Raw genomic sequence first — 21,011 nt, 5'->3', positions numbered from 1 at the left:
TCTTTTAACGTAGAAAAGAGCAAGAACCAAAATACAGGTATCGCCGCCACAGGCCAAACTCGCAAGTACGAGCGTGATGACGTCATAGGACAAAACAGTGTTGCTAGAACCAATGGTTCTAGCCACACTGAGACACGAGAAGCCACGAATCACTGAGGCGCAGCCAATGCATGCGCAAATCTCCTTGACGTCGCTATATGGAGCCACGTACCCGGCGGCTACGCGCGCGCCTGCAGCATTGGGACCAATCAGCGCCTGCTCACCGGCGGTAGGTGGGCTCCCGGTATTCTGCTAACGGTAACAAGGTACACGGTATGCTAAAGGTGTCTATTTGCGAGAACTTCGTTGACGACTTCGAGAACGGGACCCATCGTAACGCTGGCAAAACGCCGGTGCAAACGTAAACGATGCGACGGTAGCGACGGCCGCAATAGACGTTAGATGCCCTCAACGTGCGGCGGCCGGCGGTAGCTTTCTGTTCGGCTGCTGCTAGGCCGCTTTGCTGGCCGCCAGAAATCACGGAGTCTGCGTTACGTTATATGCACGTCATCTTTCACGTCACTTAGTCCTGTGTCGTCATAAGAGAATCCCAAGTTTGAATCAGAGCGGCGGGAAAAACTTTTTCAACTTTGAGTCCAAATTTCTTAAAAATAAATGCATCTTTCGCTGCCGGCCAAGTGGCAACAAATCCATGAAATGCCGAACTGTCGGATTTTGCTATAAACAAAATATTAATAGAGCTCTCCTCACTGTCCCTTTAATGTGGTTGTTGTTCCCGCTCCGTCTGTGCCCTTCCGCCGTCGAGGCCCGCGATGATGCGGCCCCCTCGCTCGTCCTCCGCGCGCTGCTCTCCTGCGCTCGGGGCACGCCGGTCGTTGCCGCCAGCAGCATCTGCTCGGAGCCGCGCGCTGGAGGTGTCGGCCACGCGCTGCAGGAAAGCGCCGCAAGTGCGCGAGAGCATTGTCCTCGGGGGAACGCGTCTGCTTGTCCCCTTCTCGTGGATCATTTTCTCCTTTGTTTTGTTTTCGCTGTACAAAAGGATGGGGGCTTGCATTTCGTGTGACCAGTGCTTCCGGAGTTGTCGCGACGAGCCGCTTTTGAGTCCGGCCCGCTTCCTGTGTTTGGGGTCGCCTTTGGTCTTTCGTGTGTTACCTTCGCACTGTGCCTGCGCCCCCGTGGGTTTCTTTGCGTAGTGTGGGTGGTGCTGGCTTGGAGAGAAAAAAAAAGAAAGGGGGCGGGGCCACAGAGAGCGGGGATATTACAGCATTGTGGCCCGTGGCGAAGATCACGGTGTCGAAAACTACGCCGAAGCGTGAGAGGGTGCACATGACACGGGATATATCTCCGCGATGTCTTTGCCCACGGCATGCATCGTGTTGCGGTGCTTTTATAGGCCGATATCCGCAGCACTGAACACGGTGAGAGCGAACACTTAGTCAAGCGTCGATTAGAGCTGTAGTCGAGCGCTCAAGTCCATGCGTGCACAGCGGACCTCTTCCGGCCGCATTCTTTCCGTAAGCGCTCTTGCCAGGTCTCTTCTGCCGTCCTTTCCTCGTTCTTCGACACCTTTTCATTTTGTATACCCTACTTTTTTCTTTCTAATTGGCCTGAAAATTCCGTGGGTGTTTCGCCTAATTCGTTTACGCTTGTGTCAGCCGCTGGCTTTCACGCACCCTCTATTTCGGTTGTTACTTTCAACCGTGGTAGTTTGACACAACGGGTGCGATCGCAAACCGCACCGAGCCTCCGTGCCTTTCAGCGTCTCTCGGTTAGGCTCGTGCGCAACGGGTCACACCAGTTGTGTCTCGGGGGACGCAGCTGAAACGATGGGTTGAGCCGTTGGCGGCTATTTCTCGGCAGGCGTTTTGCTCCGGATTCACTCTCCGCCGTTTCCTCGTATGATGCGGTGGCTTGCGGCTCGGGTGCGCGGAAAAGCCCCTGTGGCGGGGAACCGGTCCAGGTCGAAACCGAGAGTCACGTTAATCATTCCCCGCTGCGCAGTGATCTATCGCCGGGACATCGCACGAAACAGGATTCGCGGTTATCGGCCTGCCGCCTTTTTCGCGTGGCCGCTCGGGCCCTTATGCTTGCAGCAGGCCACGTTTGTCGTCCGGCTTGTGCTTTTTCGCACAGCAGCGCAAAGCTGAGCCGAGACACTTTGCGGGGGGATTAGAGGCCAATGAGGCATTGTGACGGATGGCCACTTCTCCTTCCTCGACCGTTCTTTTGCGCCGTTCCGCCGCAGCTTATTTCCCTCGGTTCCGCATTGACAGTTGGAGCGTGAGGCGGCTGCTTATCGTTGCTGCTTGTTGGATGTCCACGATGAGGCGATAGCGAGGTGACTGGTCGCGTGTCGACCGAGCCAGACTAGTAATGAGGCTCTCCTGGTGCGACTTGTTTTCCCGCAACAGTAACGCTGCAGGTTGCGCAAGGGCGAGCTGGGCGGATTTGTTTCCCTTTCCACCTCCTCGCGATTGGAAACTTTTAAGCGACCACCAGCCATGCTCGGTTTTTTCCTTGTCGCCCGCGGGGGCGTTCGTGATGTCGGTAAGCGCGCGTGCAGCCGTGTGCTCACGACTCGCCGGCTGCGACGGGCATCCAATGCGGCCGAGAACGCAGCCCACCTGCCCGGATGTCGCTGCTCGACGTCTCGTCGCCGCGGGGCTTCACTTCCGGCTTGGTTTCCGGCTCGTCAGAAGTGTCTCGGAAGAACTCCGGTCGGTGCACTTGCGTGCCTGCGGCAGGTCTTTATTTAAATATAGAAATGCGCTCTCGGGATCGCACGCCAAATTTCCGTGGCAACACCTTGGCTTCTGCACTGCAGAGCGTCTGGGTAACAATGCAGAACACTGATGTGTGTTATAAGCATGCGCCATACACATGCTGTGTGCAGCTTACGTTGCATACGTGACTGCTGATGTATAGCGATATAGGTGATCTGTGCTATCCAGCTGGTCTTGGAAGAACAGTGAGTAGTAATAGCCGAAGAAGATGGTGGCCTCGGCAGTGCACGGGCTTATATGGGATCTTCGGCCAGAAGAGGTGAGGCGCGGTATTCCGCCGCGAAACGCTGGACGCTGTCCGCATAACTTTTTTTTTTTTTTATCGTTACGCCCGTCTTGTATGGCGGTCACGGCGCTTGTTCATTACGTGTCTGAAGGGGGCATAAAGAGCACGCACGGAGGGCTATTTAAAAGAGAGAATGAAGACATTTCCATGCCATGCAGCTTCCGGCCGAACATCCGGCTGCATCGCGAGGGTGGGAGAGTACCCGATCGGAGTGTCGGAAGACATTAGGGCAGCGATGCATTTCGTGGCAGTCGCTGTCGGCGACATTGCGTCACTCGTGCCACGATCCGGTCGCACTCCGTGTGGCCGGCAGGTTCGATCGAGCGTCCACGCATGCGGTTTCGATCGGACTGTCGAGTGGAGTTAGAAAACCTCCTTTCCGGGTTTTTTAAAGCGCTGTTCGTGACAGCAGGGCGCGGTTTTACCGTTTTCGAAAGAACTTGCGGGGAGTCGTCTTTTCGTCGGCCCCTTTAGGCGGTTGCGTGACGTCACCGAGCAGTGCGTGCAGGATATGCATGCGAGGCGTGCAGTACTTTTTTTTCTGTTCTCACGGTGCCCGTCCAGTGATGCCCCCTAAAGCTTCGGGGTGTTTTCTATAAGGCTCCTAGTGTTTTAATGACGGGGCACCTGTGTCCCCCTTGGCAGCGGGCGCGCATTCTCCAGCGTCTGACCGGCGTTGGAATTCAAGTCACGCCTCCGTCTACACACCGACGCACGCAAAGCGATCTGCCCGAGTGGTCAGTCCGCTCAGGGGCGTCCCAGTCAGGCCCGCTTGGCCGCACCACATTATGCCCGCGGACGGGATGCATGCTTGGGCGCTAAATTGGTCTTGCATGATGATGGGGCGAGAAGTTATTCCGGTCCGCCGTTCGAAACTGTAACTGCATGCGGCGGGGACGCGCGTGTGTACAGAGCGCACCGCTGGACATGCGTGTCGCCATACTTAGCACGCGCTCCGCCGTGTTCCGGTTGATTGGTTTTGCGCGAGCCGGTCCGTCTCGGTGGGCGCGCAGAAGCATGCACAACGTGGGACCCGATTATTCGACTACGGCGTCGCGCCGCGGGATGACGGCGACACCCCCGAGGCGAGGACTGTCGTGCTCGCACTTGTGGAACGGCTCTCGTCAGGACGCCGCTTATAATAAGCATTTAGCGCCTAGCCGGGATGCGCTTAACCCCGCGTGAGGATTAGCGCCTTTTTTTTTTTTTTCCTTCGCTCCAGGGGTTGACGATTGGCGCAGGCCTCAGACGTCGCTCTATCCCCATCTCGCGCCGGACTGGCTTCGGTAGCCTCCTGTGAAGTTTGCCCCCCAGAGGCTTCTCTTAAACGATACAGCTCACTCTCGCACTGGCCTTGGCTAAAACCCGCGATACACCAGTGGTGCGGGTAGAGGCCCTCTCCTTAGGCCTCGCCTTACAAATCAGTCTTTGGGTGTACCATCGGTTGGGTGCTGCAACTTTGGTCCTTGTTCACAAGCACGTGTGCGACATATGGTGCCAGGCCTGTCAGTGAACGGTTGCTGTGATCGCATTTCTTATCGGCGTGCAGACGACAAAAATAGGCTCGTGAAAGTTTCAGCTGCGTTTTCCTGCAGGCAGTGCGAGGAATATGCCTCCGTCCACATGCTCAGTTTCTGAGCAAGACGGAGAAAGAAGAGAGAGCGATAGCGACAGCGGGGGTCCGCCTCGCAAATGAACCTCTTTCTGCCGGGTCTCGTGCGCAACCCTCCTCACTAAGTGGCAGAGCTCACACCACCACTGTCGTTCCGACTGGGAATGGAATGCAATGAAGGCGAACTTTTTGGCGCGGAACGAGCGCAAAGGAGCTAGCGATAAAGAAGGGGGGTATCGATGTCAGTTTGCGAGGAAGACCCGCGGTGTTCGCGTTTTCGTCGCTCGCGGACGTCTTCCACTTCCGACGGCTCGTAAGCACACCGCGAAGTGTGCGCGCGCGCCTTCTGACTTTCCAGTTCACCCCCAGGAGGTATCCGCGCCCGGGGCCATGCGCAGATGCAGCCGGACAAGCCTGTTGTCGCCGGCGGTGGCTGTTCAGGGATCGGCCTTGGGAGCGAACGATGTCGGCGCATCCGCTCTGACTCACATCACGCGGCGCCGACCGAGCCTGTTTGTGGACGCAGTAATTCCACTGCGAAGGACGATGGGCGCGTGCAAGCAGGCGTCTCTCCGACCGGGGACGGCTTCGTATTCCCGTCCCGTCGCGTGTTGTGGTCGTAGACCGCGTTTTCTTGATCTTTCCGAGGTGTTGACACGCAATGGTTGGACGCGGATCCGTCTTGGCAGCACGTGCTACGTTTGTGCAGCCTCCCCCCCCCCCCCCCCCCCCCTCCCCTTATGCTTGGCCGCGCATTGCGTCGGCCGTTTCGTCCAGCTTGTCAGAAGGCGTCAAGCGGGAATCCTTGGGGCAGCCGCTGAACGAAGTGCGCTTCACTTGAGCGACGGCACCATATACGCTCTCGGACCTCTCGTCCACGCCTTTCCTGCCGACGGGAAACGCACGAAAAGAACTGTAGCGCATGCAGGTGTTCTCGTTTTACGCCGACTATTTCTCTCGGCGCTCGCGGCGGGCACTGCTCGCGGCGGGCACTGCCCGCTGCTGTCCCGCGGTGTTGCAGCTTCCGCCGCGCGTGTGGTCTCCGGCGGGGCGTGGGGAGCGCCAGGCGCCGCCGAACGCGCCTCGTGCGTTCGAACGCGGCCCGCCGAGCCTCAGAGCCACCGGTCTTCGATCTCCGATGCGCGCATTTCTCGATCACGCTCCCCGGTACACATCGCGTCTGTGGTTGGGCGGCGGGTCCTTTCTTCTTCTTGGCGATTCCTTCCCTCTCTCTCTCGGCCCTTGGCAGATCGCAGAGCGGCTCCCTGGTCACGCGTGTGAGGTGGAAACCGGAAGGCGTACTCTTCTGGGCCCGCCCAGCTGTCCTCCCGTCAGGAGAAACGTGAGGCATTGCGTTTAGTTGCGGGCCGATAACTTGACGCGTTGCAGCAGCCCAGCAGCAGCACGTATCGAGCGGCGTGTCACTGGCAGTTGCGTTAGAAGGAGTGAAGGGAAGGTGTTTTTTTTTTTCTTTACGTATCCTTGCGAGAGAGGCTTCACATCTGCGAGGTCGTCATAGTCGCATCACAAGTATGTTACATAAACAAAAAGTCAAGTTTAATGACGTCGCCACTTCGGCATCGCGATGCTCACACTGCGAAGGATATGAGGTGCAGCAGGATAGAGGAGCCTGTCGGCTGGCTAAGCACGCTTGTTTCCCTCAGCCTTCTCGCAAAAATGAATCGTGCTGAAGCACCTTAATCTGAGCGGGCTAAGCGTCAAGTGATCACTTTCAAATCGCGTCAGCTGCTGCACACGCACTGATTCCTGTGTCTGTAGTTTGTTTTATGGCGCAGCTCTTAGGCGCCCGTTCGTGGCTTCCAACACAGCGGATTTATTGCAGATCAAGAGCGTAATTAATACGCTACTGATACAGCAGAAGAACTAAGAACAAACATAAAATGCCACATGCCGTCATGCCATGAAATCGGGTTTTTTTCTTCTTTCTTCGATAATGTCACAGACGGTATGCTGACGCATTGATCTGCCCGTGCTATCTCACACGCTTCTTTGATTTCTCTAGTCAAGTCGTTATGGTGCCGGTACAAAATAAATGTCTTATCGACTGTCTTACGCTCCTGATCTGCAATAAATCCTCTGTGTTGGAAGTTGGCGCTTGTCCCGTCTCGTCTTTGTCCTGAGTTTTTCCCGCGCTATGATTACTGTGTTGCAATGAATTACCAACCTGCCCAAGCATATTCTGTTCTGAAGACAATTTTAGTATAGCGCGATTCGCACTCCACTACCGTGAACAGCATCCGCTGTGAGGTATACCTCCGCATTCCTGAGGAGTGCACGCCTGCGAGAGCGTCAAGCCGCGGATCGCGCTGCGTTAAAACTGTGATAACTCGACTCTTTGTCGCTTGTATTTGTCGATTTTGTTTTGAAACACAGTTACCAGGAACGGCAAAAGATGGCGCGTGGTTGCGCATCATTTTTCGCCGTATACATGGAGGAAGAAAAACTAGGAGGGAGCATGACGTCACAATCTTGAAGCCTAGTCATAAAAAATATAATGGAAAGAATCATGGGAAATAGGCCCTCACGTGACAAGGCAGTGGTAGCTCTTAGCCGGATTTCGGTTTCGGTTTCGCTATTTCGTTCTACGAGCAACTGCGCGACCATCTGCTTGTGTTAACTGACGGCTCCGTGGTGAGCGCAAACTGCTCGCTCGCCGCAGCGGCCACCGTCGCCGAGCGACGCGTGCGCTGACTGCGGCGCAGTGGAGATATTTGAGCACATGCTCCTTCGCTGTGCCGCTTCTGCAGTGCCGCGTCGCGAGATTCTCGCGGCCTGCAGGGCGCTGGGAATCATCCCGGACAGTCTCGAAGCGCTCCTGTGGCCGCGCGGCAGTGCGCGCACCCGTGACAGAACAATGGTGAGCCTCTGTGCGTTCATCGAGCAGGCGGGTTTGACTTCCCGCTTGCTCTTCGCCAGGTAGTGCACCCGTGACACGAACGCTGGGTGCTACCTCGGACGGTATACGCGGCCGGGCGCCCCACCCCGGCCGCTAGTGCAGTGTGCCGCGCGCGCGATTAGTCCGAGACAGGACGCTACGAGCGCGCGGCTATGTATACATACAGTTTACTTCTTTTTGTAAGTGATTGTGCGCAGTGGCCGGGAGACCCCGCGCAGGGGCAGACGTAAAGCCGCCGGCACTCTCGACAGCGAGAGAGAGAGAAATACTTCACTGCTGCATTTCACGTCGGAACCGCGTATGTGCGCGAGCGTATTCGGCACGACTTGTGCCGGGCCCATGGGCGGGCCGAAGTCCGCCTGAGAAATAGAATCTCGCGCAGCGCGCCGGAGCGCTCGTGAAACACGTCCGTCCGCCGTGAGTGCTCTGGAAGCCGCTGCGCCCTTTTTTAGAGGCTCGTTTCTTCGTCTACTCTCGAGTTCTCCGCTTATAGCATGCGCTGAAATAAACGCTCCGTATGTGTATAACGACGAAAGGAATTCCTCTCCATTCTCTTTATGAACCACAGTTGAGCAGTGACGAGGTCGCGGCCGCACCCTTTGATGAAAAGTTTACCTGCAGTTTTCTACAGTGCACCCAAAAACTCAAGAGTGTAATCAACAGAAGTGTTGAGACGCGGAGCCTTCAGACAACCTCGAGCTCGGTACGCATTCCGCCAAAGCTGCAACACAGGCGCTGCGCTTCTGCGCTACATCGGAGCACGGACGTTCACTAAAAAGCACCGCTGGTTGGCAGTCTGGTAACTGTGGAGGAGGGCCTATTTCCCATGAGCCAGTGCGCAAAAGGGCCCCCGGCAGCGGCGTCAGAGGAGGATGGCTTGCAGAGGCTGAGCGCACTCTCTCCTAGTTTTTTTTACCTCCATGGCCGTATACTAGTTACACCGAGGAAAAAAAAAATTAAAAAATGCGACTTGTTCACCGGGAAAATACATCTGCGCCAAAAGCTGCTCCAAAGTGACTTCGGCCAATCGCATCACTGACTGCGTGATTCGAGCTCACGGAAAGCTTGGACAGGTTCCCGTGCAGTTGTGTGTGACCCGCGTCCTCGCATCGCACGTTTTCTCCTGCTTTGGCGCATCCGCGCAACTTATTTCCTACAGCGAGAGTTTTCACTTGAAGGGAGCGGGACCTTGTGAGACTGCTTGCTCGTTTGCGTCCACATTTTTCATCGAGTCGCGGGAAAACGAGACTCCATTTTGCAGTTTCCCGGAGGACTTTGAAGCGTGCAGTCTGTGTCAGCGTTTACCGCATTGTAATCCGGGCAGAATGGGTGAACGTAATCGCAACGTCTGGTGCCGCTGATTTCTGTTTAACGCGACCGGCGTGTGCAGCAAAGTTTCGTAATGTTTACCGGAAGTGCCTTGTTTTGTACGGGCATGCCGTGCTGAGACTGTATAGCATCTGATTTAGCCAATCTGCCAGAGAGCACTGCGGTTGCATTGATACCCTGTATAGTTGCAGCCGAATTCTGCTGTGTTTGCCTGTAGCAAGAAGAAAGGCTGCGAATTCGCCCTTTAACTAGCTGTATTTTTTTTTCAAATTTGACCGAATTATTCGTCTGTTGCAAGGAAAACGTAGGCTCCAACTCTGTGAAATAAGCTAAAGCGCGCAGAATGTATCTCTTGTAGTCGGTGGGCTGCCTTGTCTTTCACCAGCTAACAGGATTGTGGCGAGTGGTAATTGGAGCACCTATTTGTTTGTTGTTTTTGTTTGTTTTTCTCTCATAACCTCCGACTAACAGCATTATCACGTATAGGTGCGCTAGCGTTAGAGAAGTCGCAGGTAATCCCCGAGGTCGGGAAAGGAAGCCCGTTGGTGCCCCGTTGCGGCTGCAAGGGGAACTCGCCTGTCAGGCATTTTTCGTTCGTGTGTGCTGGCCGGGTGAAAACACGCCGAGTAAAAATGTCACGCGCAAATGACACGCGCTCTCTGATTGAACAGCTTTCGGTTCACGCTTCCGCATTTCTTGCGCCCTGTCATGACTGGCACCACCCGCGCGTCCCCTTCTCTCGGCGAGTTCATTTTTCTCCCCTTTGTGAACAGCCAACCTCATTTACGCTGCAGGCCACGGTTCATTAGACACTGGTTGATGGGGGGAAGAAGCGTCCGCAACTTTTCCGCCGCCCCGTGGGAGAGGAAATCGGAGCGGAGGGTGACGCAAACCGGCCGAGCGCACAACCCCTCTGGCGCGTCGCCGACGCTGTATGTACAGCGCGGCAGCCGCAGAAGAGGCCGGCAGTGTGCGCGCGTTCTGTTCAAAACGGTGCAGCGTCGTAATAGCCCGGCGGTGTCGCCACTTGGTCACGGGCCAGGGCCGAATCGGATTGTAGCACGCCCCAGAGCTTACCACTCACGACCGCCCACGATTGGGTAACCACGGCCGATCGGGAATCTTTTTCGCGTGCCGGATTCGAGCCCCTGTTCCAGCTTCCGCGACTTTGTTCGCTTTTTTTAGCGGGACGAAAGCGCAGTGTTTTGTGTGGTGGTGGTGGAGGGCCAAGCCGGGGCAGCGGCTCACCAAACGGGTTTTGTGCGTCCTCCTCCCCCTCGTGCCGCGCGGTATTCGGCCGTCGCCGCGTTCCCGGCGCGACGCTGCTCTCGACTTGCCGGCCTCCTGCTGACGTGCTAAGGTGAAGGCCGTTCGTTGCACACTGTGTTGCTGTACTGGTCGCAGCAGTACTGGGCCGCGCTCTCGAGGCGTCACCGTTCACCCGTCCACACACTCGACGACAGCGCCCGCAGCAGCGGCGGCGACGACTTCACCGTTGGGGCAGGTGTCCCGGGACTGGCTTTCTTGGCTCGCGGTGGCGGCGATGCCTTGAGTGACTGCCGCTGGCCCGCCTTCTCAGAGGCTGTGCCGCAATACCTGGGCGAAGAGGGGCAGGTATGTGGAGGAAGCGGTCTGGCTCGCCCGACGTCCTTGCCGCATTCTGCGAGTGCTGAAGGAGAAACCTGCCCGCCGAGAGACTTGTCTGCCGACTTCGGTGCGGATCGGCGATGGTTGTGGCGTGGAACTCGCTGCCCGCAGGACAGATCCTAGTGTGAAACCGTCGGCTGATTTCCTTTCGGATTACGTGCGCGCTCTGTGGTGAGGCCGCTCTTCTTTCTCTGTGCGGCTTCCCACCATCTTGCAGCCATGAGGTACTACGACCAGTGCATCAGGGTAAGTTTGCTTCCTTCCCTGCGCTCTTTTGCCGAGCTGTCTTGTGGCGTCGAAAATCCCATGCGGGCTGATGACGCATCTGTCGCCACTTCTCCCCGTATGAGTTGTCTCTTCCGCATCTGCGAGGGGTTGCCCGCTCCGCGAATGCGTGAGTCTCCGCCCTCGCGGAAAGCGCACGTCGAAGCTGCCTTCAGTTGCACTTTGGCTCTTTCTCTCTCGAGCTCGGTTAGGCTGACAGTGACTCGTGTTCTCCCTTTATTGGGTCTCCACTGCGCCTCCATTGCGCCTTCTGGCTTTCGTTAAACGCTGGCGACGACCGAGACGTTCAAGTCAAGGCCGTCCAATGGCCCTATGCGGCACGAGGCACGCATGGTCTGGATGTCACCCACCGACCGCCACTCTTATAATCTTTCGTTCAGTAAAGTTTTTACTGACTCACTTGCGCCGCGGTACGCGTACGTGACGTGCGGAGAAACACCTTGCTCGCGAGCTGCCAGTTTATTCTGCGCGGCTCCTGCCTGGCAAGTTTATGTGGTTCGGCGTTTGATTCCAAGTCCAGCGGCTTATCATCATGCGTGAGTCGTTCCGACGTTGACGCAGGATAGCTCTTCCCATACTCGTGGGGAAGGCTTCTAGAACGCGTGCACATTCAGTGCGGATGTTGCATTTCCTTTTGGGCATATGATATTTGGTGTGTAGCGCTTGCCGGAAGATGATTGGCGTTGCTCGAACAGATAAGGGCGTCTGCATGAAGCAGTAGCGACTAATGTATCGTAACAGCGTGACCAGGGGTGGTCGATAAGCGCAGCGTTGTGGCTGCCTATTTCCAAATCCGGACAACAGGTCATATGCGGCCGTGTGATTTAACGGAGAAATTACTTCGTGTGCTTGTTTACTCTCAGCGCGCATAATTGTATTCCCCTGCAGGCATTCTGCGCACACACATGCATCCTGCCTGTCGCTTGTTATGGCTGCGACAGCCGCTCTGAATGGTCGTGCCACAGCGGCGTAAAAATGTGGCCCGTCGCTGCTTTCCACGCGGCGTAACCTGCCGCGGCTGTAAAACGATTGTGGGCCGTCGAAAACGGCCGCTGTTCTTTCCATTCTCTCGCGGTGCCAAACAGGGCGCAGGCTAATAAACGGCGCTGCGAGGAAATTGCTGGCTATCTTGCTCCGGCTGGAAGTGCCGCTGTTAGGCAGCTGCTGGTGCCGTGGTGGGACAAACACTGCCCGTGCAAGCGCTCCGCTGCAGGGGAGTCACGCAGTGGCACTAAATACCACCGGAGTAGGAAGTGGTCTGTGCTCCTCGCTTTTCTTGTCTTCGTTAACGCGGTCATTTCGCCTGTAGTTTCCGGTTCGCGAGAACGAAGGCGCTGCGCAGCCTTCTAGAGAGAATTACGTTCAGCTGTCTTGCTTTTTTTTTTCTTTCGTCGAATCCAGTGCTACGCGGACACGAAACTGGAATTTTATGCAAACGCAGCGCTTAGCGAAGCGGCAGTTTTTCAGGATTGCTGCGGTGTCGCTATTCGATGCAGCCTCTGCCGTTTTCTAAGCTGTTGGAAGTCCAGATGAAAGAGCTCGCAATTGACCTCCCGCCACTTTTTTTAGTATTATTATTTATAGTAATAAACCCCCCTAAGATGACAATCACCCTCATTGGTGCCCAGATACCCGAAGTCCGAACCATCAAGGTACTAGGAATATTCCTACAGAACAGTTGGAAAAATAACGCGAGGATTTGCCTACTCAAAGCAAGCGCCAACAGTACGACGTCTCTCCTCATCTGCAGAATTGCTAACAAACACAGAGAAATGAGGGAGGCGGACACACGGCGACTAGTGCAGGCCTTCGTCCTCAGCCGTATAACATACGCTATCCCTAACGCTCTTCTCCCCCGAGCTGAGAAAGAGTCCGTAGACAGGATCATTCACGCAGCATATAAATTAGCCCTCCATCTATCTAAAAATACCCCACCGAAAAAGTGCTCCAGCTAAGGGTAATAGCACGGTCGATGAACTAGCTGAGGCGCATCTTGCAGCTCACTACGAACGCCTCTCCCACGCGACCACGGGAAGGTCTATCCTTAGAAAACTTAAAATTGGGTGCACCACCACGGCAACACCCCGAACTTTCGCTCGCCACTTCCCAAAAACATGCGCCCAGTGCATGACCAAGGCCGACGCGCAGGCAGAGCCAAGACATTGCAATAGCACTACTCCCCTTTGCCGGAAACGGTTCACGTGGAGGCGGCAGAATACCCCGATAAGGAAGCATTTGCGCTCGCGCTCGCAGACAACCACGGACAACCTTTGGGGATAACCACATCTCACAACTCCCGACTATATCGACAGAGGCTGAGGAGGCGACCATTGCGCTCGCTATAGCCGGCACCAGTGCTGGGTATGCATCCTCAGTGATTCGAAGGCAGCAATCAGGAACTTCGCCAAGAGAAGGCTCCATGCCCCAGCTCTCTCCATCCTGGCTAGAGCCAAATTATCCACAGAACGGTTCCAGTCAATATGGATGCCAGCACATACCTCCCACCCAGGGAGCACGGCAGCTCATGAATGTGCCCGAGGATTCGTCAACCGGGCACAGAACGACCAGTGCCCCTGGTTCAGGAGGAAGCGCCCGGTGGTTGCCTACCATAAAATCACCCACCACTATCGAAACGATCGACTCAAATACCCACTCCCGCACAAATCCCTTACCAAGGCAGAGCAGGTTGTCTGGTGTATCCCGCGGAATACAATTCCCGCTGCACTCTGTGCAGTCATTCTAAAGCAAACCTCAATCGCATCCTATTCTAGTGCCCAGAGGACCAACCACCTCTGAGCTTCCAGATCTCAAACCAAAGTCTAAAGCAAACCTCAATCGCATCCTATTCTAGTGCCCAGAGGACCAACCACCTCTGAGCTTCCAGGTCTCAAACCAAAGTGTAAAGCAAACCTCAATCGCATCCTATTCTAGTGCCCAGAGGACCAACCACCTCTGAGCTTCCAGATCTCAAACCAAAGTCTAAAGCAAACCTCAATCGCATCCTATTCTAGTGCCCAGAGGACCAACCACCTCTGAGCTTCCAGATCTCTTAACCAAAGTCTAAAGCAAACCTCAATCGCATCCTATTCTAGTGCCCAGAGGACCAACCACCTCTGAGCTTCCAGATCTCAAACCAAAGTCTAAAGCAAACACCTCAATCGCATCCTATTCTAGTGCCCAGAGGACCAACCACCTCTGAGCTTCCAGATCTCAAACCAAAGTCAGTGGGAGACTGCGTTGCTCAGCCCTAACCCGGAGGTACAACTCCCGCTAGTGGGCTGGGCCCTGGGGGTCGCAATGAAACGTGAACTTGAAGCCACTTAGCGGCGTCGAGAGGGCCCACTCTCTGTCTAAACCCCTGCCCTCTTTGACATATATGATAATAAACAAAAGTTTGTTCCTCCTCCTCCTCCTGTATGTACATATATGATAATAAACAAAAGTTCGTTCCTCCTCCTCCTCCTGTATGTTTGTACGAAGACGGTGCGGGCAGGGCACTTTTTTCTTATTTATTTTTAAGCCCACACTAATATCTGTATGTTTGTACGCAGTGCAGCTTGGGAAGTATTGCTCTTGTCAGTAAGAAAAAAAATGTTCCGTCTTGTAAGGTACACCACGAGACGCGGGCTGGGAAGAGAAAACTGCACGGTGCCCTAGCTGTTCGCCGTGGTGGATGTTTCGCATTTCTTCTTCGTGGGTGCACTGTCGTATTCGCTCTCCACAGCTTTCTTTCTCTTGTTTTTATTTTTCTCGTTTTGAGCGACTTCCGTTTGAAGAACGCCGCGCTGTCCTGGCGGCATCGCTGGCTGAACCCCCCCCCCCGCCGCTGCCGCCCCCCCTACCCTGGCGGAGCGGCAAAGGTAGCAGAGAGAACGTACTGCGAAAGGCGGTTGTTGTGGCGCCATCTGTTGAAGGAGCTGCGAAACAGAGCTAGTTTTATGCTTCTCCGTTTCGGCGCCCTATTTGAGTGAAATGCCAAGGTTGCGCGCTTTTTTCGGCGCCACTCGCATGTTTTTGCACCCCGTGCGGTAGCGCTCCCAGCCGTTTGCCATTTCATGAGATCGTTTACCCAGCTGAACAGTTGTTTATTAGGGAGAGGGCTACCATGAACAGCGGCTTATTATTGCGTGTGCGCTGTTTTCCATCGTTCCCATCTGTGCGGCATCGGCCGGGCTTTTGGTATGCTTTCGTGCTTGGGTTTCAGCTCTGGGCAGTATGCGATGGCTTCGCTGCTTATTTGCTAAACCTTTCTCGACATACACTCGGGGAGCGAGAGTCCTTCGACAATATATGCGTCTCAGGAGCTTTTCAAGGAACCGAAAACTGACGGAAGACGTCTAGTGAGATTGCGATGGACGTGAAACGAAGTTCTGCGGTCGAACTCTGAAGCTGTTGGCGTATCCCATAACCTGGGCATGTATCGATATTCAAAACCTAGCGTCGGTGTCGTCATTTTACTTCCAGAAAAAGCCTGTACTTCATTAGTCTAGGGCGCCAGCCTAAGCCGGCATGCGCGAGACTTGCTTTTGTACACTTGCGGTTGAAAAAGAGCCCGCAAGCCGTGTGCGTGATAGCGTGGAAGTAATGCAGCCGTGCGCCATGGTCACAGTCGCTTCGTCCACCCAAAGATAATGTTGTTTCGGCCGGGTGGAGCTGCATTCGTTGTCGCCGTGAACGATCATTAGAGAGTTTAGTGTAAACGGTACCGGACGCCTGCTGCGCACGCCAAGTGGCAGGTGCGCAACGCACCTGGCCGTGCAGCAGCCACTGCGCGTGCGCAGCAAGCAACCGGTACTTGCCGTGGTTTCCATTCTTCCGACGGCACCCCCTTCCTTCCTAACGGTGTTTTTGGTTTCCTTTTTTTTTTTTGCGCATGACGGGGAAGTTTTATCACCTTTCTCGTGAGTGTAGTAGTCATACACATTGCTAGTCCTGCGCGACACATCGACGGCACAAAATGAAAAAAAAAAGAAATAGAAACGATTACCGCATCTCATGTAACCCCAACACCACCCTAGAAATTTAGATGGACGCACCCCGTATTTTCAATTCCTGGGGAGGGTACGTGAATACGTCTCCGCCATGTGAAAGCTTTTTTCCAGCATTGATGTGCACATAGACAAGGTCGTCCACGGAACGAAAAGTTCATATATATGTTGTGGGGTTTCTTTACCGCAGCAGAAACGGACGCCTTGTTTTCAAGCTCTCCCGTGCGCCATGACACTTGTAATTGGAAGTTACTTATCGGTCCTTTCTAGGGCCTTTCTCTTCATTCCCAGGTTGGTCCAGTCAAACAACCCTCCCCCTCTATCGCTCCGTCAGCCTTCCCCGATTTAATGGAGAGCTTTAGCACCGCTGTACTGCCTGGCAGCGTTAGCAACAGTAATGCGTTACCGTATTTGCTGTACGTCTATCCGGCTGTGCTAAAACAATCAAATCACGCCGCGTAGCTCACCGGAAAACTTGTTTTCGTAATAACGACCTCCGCTGCGACGTGGATTTCCGGATGAGGGGCTTCCTACTCCATGCGTGGGGACCGCTCTCATCGTAGAAGAAATGCGCGGCTTCGCTTGTCATGTAGAGCAGTAACCTTCATCGTCAACAGGTGGCGCCACGTAAATCGTGCCCGCGAAAGGCAGCTTTGGTGCAGCGGAGAAGGAACGGACGGCCCCCGAGATCCCTGACTCAGGAAAGGGCGCATTTTTAAAACGCATTCTTAAACGTTTTAGTTTGCTAAAAGAAGTAAAGATCCTTAACATGCCGTAGTATCATTTCCACTCGATTCAAATCCTTCTCTCTGCTCTGTACTTATCTGTCGTTGTGTCCTGCATACTTACTGGTTAGTTTCATAGTCCTTTTCCACCATTGTGAGTCAACGCTCTTTCTGGGTAAGTATTTAAATACCTTAGCTGCCCGCCTGTTATCCTACAGTTTCCTCGGGCGTTCTTCGTATATTCTACTTAGCTTCCCGTGCTTCGAGCGATGCCCAGCCCATAACCCCCTGTACTTCCTCGTTTGTGGTTTGCCTGTGGGCACCTAGTACTAATATTCCGATAGCTCACTGATTTAGTTCTAATCTCGACTGAACTTCTGCCTTAAGGCACGAAAAACACATTCTGGAAAGTAAGCCCTGGCACCATTATTCCGCGGCACCAGCGCCGGCATGCGGTGGCCGCCGGAACAGAGACGCGCCGCGGAGCGCCGCTGCGCGAGAGATGGCGCGCGTGATGCTGCCTGTGTTTATGCCTGTGTTGGCAACGCTCGCACCTGTGCCGCGCTATGCGTTCGTGTCTCCGAAGTAATACGCTGAGACTTCGCATGCATGCTTTATCTGCAAGTTTCACACCTTCGACCCTTTGTCAAATTCTAAAAATCTCTTCGGTAGCCCTTTAATCAAGGCAGGCACCCGGTTCTGCGACACTGTATGCTTGCGCTCGAGCGAAGGCGCGTAGACTTAAAATTGCTCTGCAACTATAGCACTGTGCCTATAACTGTGCAGCTGAGCCAAGATTTCACTTTCCTTGTTCCACAGAACACCGCCCCAGCGCGCAATAGACAAGCGAGCTTCCAAATGCCCCCGGCGCTCACCGCGGGAGGCACGGCCAGAAAGGTCATTCGAAGCAGCGGAAGGCAGCAAATGGGCGACAGATTGACAAATGGCAAAACACACGCGCGCGCTCGCGCGCACGCACAAATGAGCGGTAGTGTGAGCCCGTCGCAAGAAGACAAGGGGAGACGTACTCCGAATACTTAGCCCCGTTTTCCAGGTGCTGAAGCCGTTACTATAGTTGCTTTAAAAGAGAGCGCGCAGCAGTGATTCCGTCTACTTTCGTCGCGAGTACCCGTTTTCGTTGGCTTTGCCGCGCAGCTGAGTATTAGCACGCGGACCATGACACTTCACCGCATGACACGACCGTCTTGTGGAGAATGCAGACGCCATACCGAAGGCTTTGGTAATGGTCGCCTTCTGGTGGTGGAAAATAGTTTTGTGCTTACGTTTTCCGTCCCATGAAATTAGCGGGACGTAGGTGCCGTCAAGGACATCAAGCGCACTGCCAAGCAGTTTTAACCATGCTTCGAAAACGGAAAATAAGCGGGGAACCGGAGTGGCGGCCCGTGTGAAGCGAGGAGGTGGGGAAAGGGGGAACTCCAACGACCTTGGAAACTCTGTCGGAGAATTGGAGATGTTTTCTAAGGAAAGGAAGTGGCGCTGTATCTGCCTTACATATTTCAGTGGACACATGAACCGCGCCGTAAGGGTAGGGAGGAATGTAGGAGTGAAAGAAGAAAGGAAGAAAGTTGTATCGTAGTGGAGGGCTCCGGAATAATTTCGACCACCTGGGCATCTTTAAAGGTGTCGAAGAGGAATCTGAACTCGTATTTTTACCGCTGTAACTTGATCTACACGTTCCGAGCGTTCTTGGAAACTTCGAATTATTGCCCTGTGCGGCCGATTTCCCTAATTTAAATCGGATTAACGTCCGGCTCCCGCCTTTTTTTTTTTTTTAGTTCCCCACAAACGGTGGGAGGAGTCGACAAACCGTTCACCCAGTCCCGTGGCGGCTGGCCTCTCTGCCATCGGCCGAGTGATACGTAGTGATCGGCGAAAGGAAAGAATCATTGTGTGCTGATAGCCTGATACGGAGTCGTTGTGTGCTGCAGTGATACATGGTAATTGACGCTAATTGCTTGTGTGGCATTCTCTGTTTGGCAGTTTTAGTGTGACACTATCGCGAAGCACTTGATGCACCGGAGGGCGGCGCGGTGGCACCACATGAACAAAGTAGCGGGTCAGTGCTTCGGTGTCTGGAGTCTCGCTTCTAGTAAGCAGCCGGCGTTCAAACCCGAGTGGATTGTCAGCTATAGGCTTCTTGCAGTCGGGCACAGCTAAGGTTGGCGGAAGCTTACGCCACGCTCGTGCAGGCGGCGTACGAGGCGTAGAAATGCTGACACGTTTTGTATAATAAATGCTCCCTCGTGTGCCTAAGCATGAATTGCTGCTAATATATTACCAGGTTATCTATGCGCAGTTACTGCGTAATATCGGTAATGCCACCTTGAGGAACATAATATATTCAGGAACTGTTGCCTGTAAAACGGTACTCTCTCGTTCAAGCTCCTTGAACGTATTGGTCATTTTACCCGCGGGCTGTAAACATATTGTTGTTCATATGCGATAGCCCCAGAATTTACCAAGCGAGTTCCTCCGCGTTTTTCAAACGCTTGTTGCGCGTGTTTTGACAGGCAATTGTGACGCCGGTATTTGTTCCAAAATCCAGCGCCGTCTCTCCGGCTGCTTTGTTGTACGCAGGCGGCAACGCTGACCAGATGACGTCGTCGTCATCATTTATTTGACCCTTAAAGGCCCCTTGGGGGGGGGGGGGTATTACATAAGGGGGTGGAGTAGTACATTCAACATGACTCACATTGGTGGGGAAAAATTAAAAAAAAACAAAACAAGAACAAACAAAACAAAAAACACACAACAAAAGCATAAATAGAAATAAAGTCAAAAAAGGGAAATAAAACAATTTACGTCCGTAGCTGCAGTGCGCCCTCCGTGCCTCCTCAAAACGCATTTCTAGCGATTTCTTTCCATCGCAGTTAACGCGTGACGTGCTAGGAGCGCGATGCAAATTTGTTTCTTCGCTTTCGAAAGCGGTTGCTCGTTCACGATTCCCTCTCGGCCGACAGAGGGTGAGGGGCCGCTTTGATGGCTGACAGATTTGGTGCGGCTCGTCTCCGGGTCTCGGCGCTGTTCGTGGCGAGCGCCTGTCTTGCGTCGTCGTCCTGTGGGGCCCGCCGTGGTCCGGATCCGTCTTCGCGAGCGTGCCCACGATTTCCTCGGCCGTCGGGGGCTGATCGGCCTCTTCCGTGCCGCGGTGACTGGCGTTTGCGGGTCACGATCCGCTGACTGCTCTGCTCTCCTGCCGGTGGGCTTTTCCTCTTCGGACGTTCGCTCGCCTGCCCGCTGGGGCGTAAGGCATCGACGCGCCCGAAATGCTGCTCTCGGGACGATGCGCGGCCTCTCTTTGTCTCTGCTTTTCGGTCCGGGCTGCGTCGATCACGCTCCCTTTGTACGCAGGGGAGGGGAGGGAAGAACAGGAACGTTTGCGCGCACGACGGCATGCGCTGTGCTGGTTCATCGGACTACGCAGTGTTGCAGGCTAGCATCGCCTCGAGGAAATATATCGTTCCCTATGAGACTTGACCAAGCCGATCCACTTTGACCGTTTAATGCCGCTGTCACACGGCCGCCTTCGATCCTTATCGAGACGATCGAGGTGGAACTCCGCGCAGATCCGGCGTTGCGAAACTACCAATTCAGTCGCGGTCCGTACCGCTCCCGATCGACCCCAAGGCGGTTCCCGAAGCGCAATCTAGGGCTGCTACGCACGTGCTCAAAGAACAATGAAAGGCAAAATAAAAATGAAACACGCAGTAAGGTACTCTATAAAAAAGGTGTGAAATTCAAAGCTTTTTTTCTTGATCCAGTGCGGCTTGATTTCCAAAGCTTTGTTCGCACTGTCAGCGCCGCAGACTACTTGAGCGGTAAAAAAACAGCACCCACGTGCACGGGCCGGTGTTCGGTGTTGGTTTGTGATGCGACCTCCTGTTGCGGCGTCACAAGCGCAGGATTTTTTCATCGGCAGTCTTTTTGTTTACTTCATTTTCCTACAAAACTCGTTTTTATACAACCGCACGGGTATGCAGCGGATCCTCTCGTAGCGACGACCCCGGGTAGAATCCTCGAACAAAATGCGCCCAAGAAAGAGAGGTCACTCGTGTTTGGACGCTGTCTCATGCCGGTGTGCCCGGAAACGGGGCGGCACACAAACTATAGCGCGAGAACTCGCACACCGGGCTGGAGGAGTGCCACTGGGGCGAGACAAGAGGGTCTGACAAACTTTAAGCGAAATAGCACAGCACTACAGACTAAGCAGGAGGGTCCTACCACCACCACAACCCCAGTTAGGAGAAGTAGCAAAATAACGTGGAGAAAGCTCCTGACAAACACATACCCAAACCCAGTTGTAGTCAACCATATATATGGTCGGAAATAAGATCAGACAGATCAGAGAGATGCTCATCACGCAGTGAAAGGGGATGTGAGAAGTCACCAGGCAAGGCTAAAAACATAAGAACAAAAGA

General features: G+C 54.4%; 1 protein-coding gene across 2 annotated transcripts in view; it reads left to right on the top strand.

Annotated features, from left to right (window-relative positions):
* GckIII (Germinal centre kinase III) overlaps window positions 1–21,011 on the top strand; it is a 124,303-nt gene that overhangs the window by 32,848 nt on the left and 70,444 nt on the right. Inside the window, exon 1 of one of the 2 annotated variants that reach the window (XM_089544088.1) lies at window positions 8,613–10,820. The exons of the other annotated variant lie outside the window; for it this stretch is intronic. Within the exon in view, the coding sequence (XP_089400214.1) occupies window positions 10,794–10,820 (27 nt within the window). The 5' untranslated portion in view covers window positions 8,613–10,793. Of the gene's footprint in view, window positions 1–8,612; window positions 10,821–21,011 lie in introns of those variants that run through there. 2 annotated transcript variants of the gene reach the window in all.

This window comes from Amblyomma mixtum, chromosome 5, assembly GCF_055824585.1.
Source record: "Amblyomma mixtum isolate Tamu chromosome 5, ASM5582458v1, whole genome shotgun sequence".
NCBI lineage: Eukaryota > Metazoa > Arthropoda > Arachnida > Ixodida > Ixodidae > Amblyomma > Amblyomma mixtum.
Note: the sequence above shows the minus strand (reverse complement) of the source record. Positions and strands in the feature narration are given on the sequence as shown.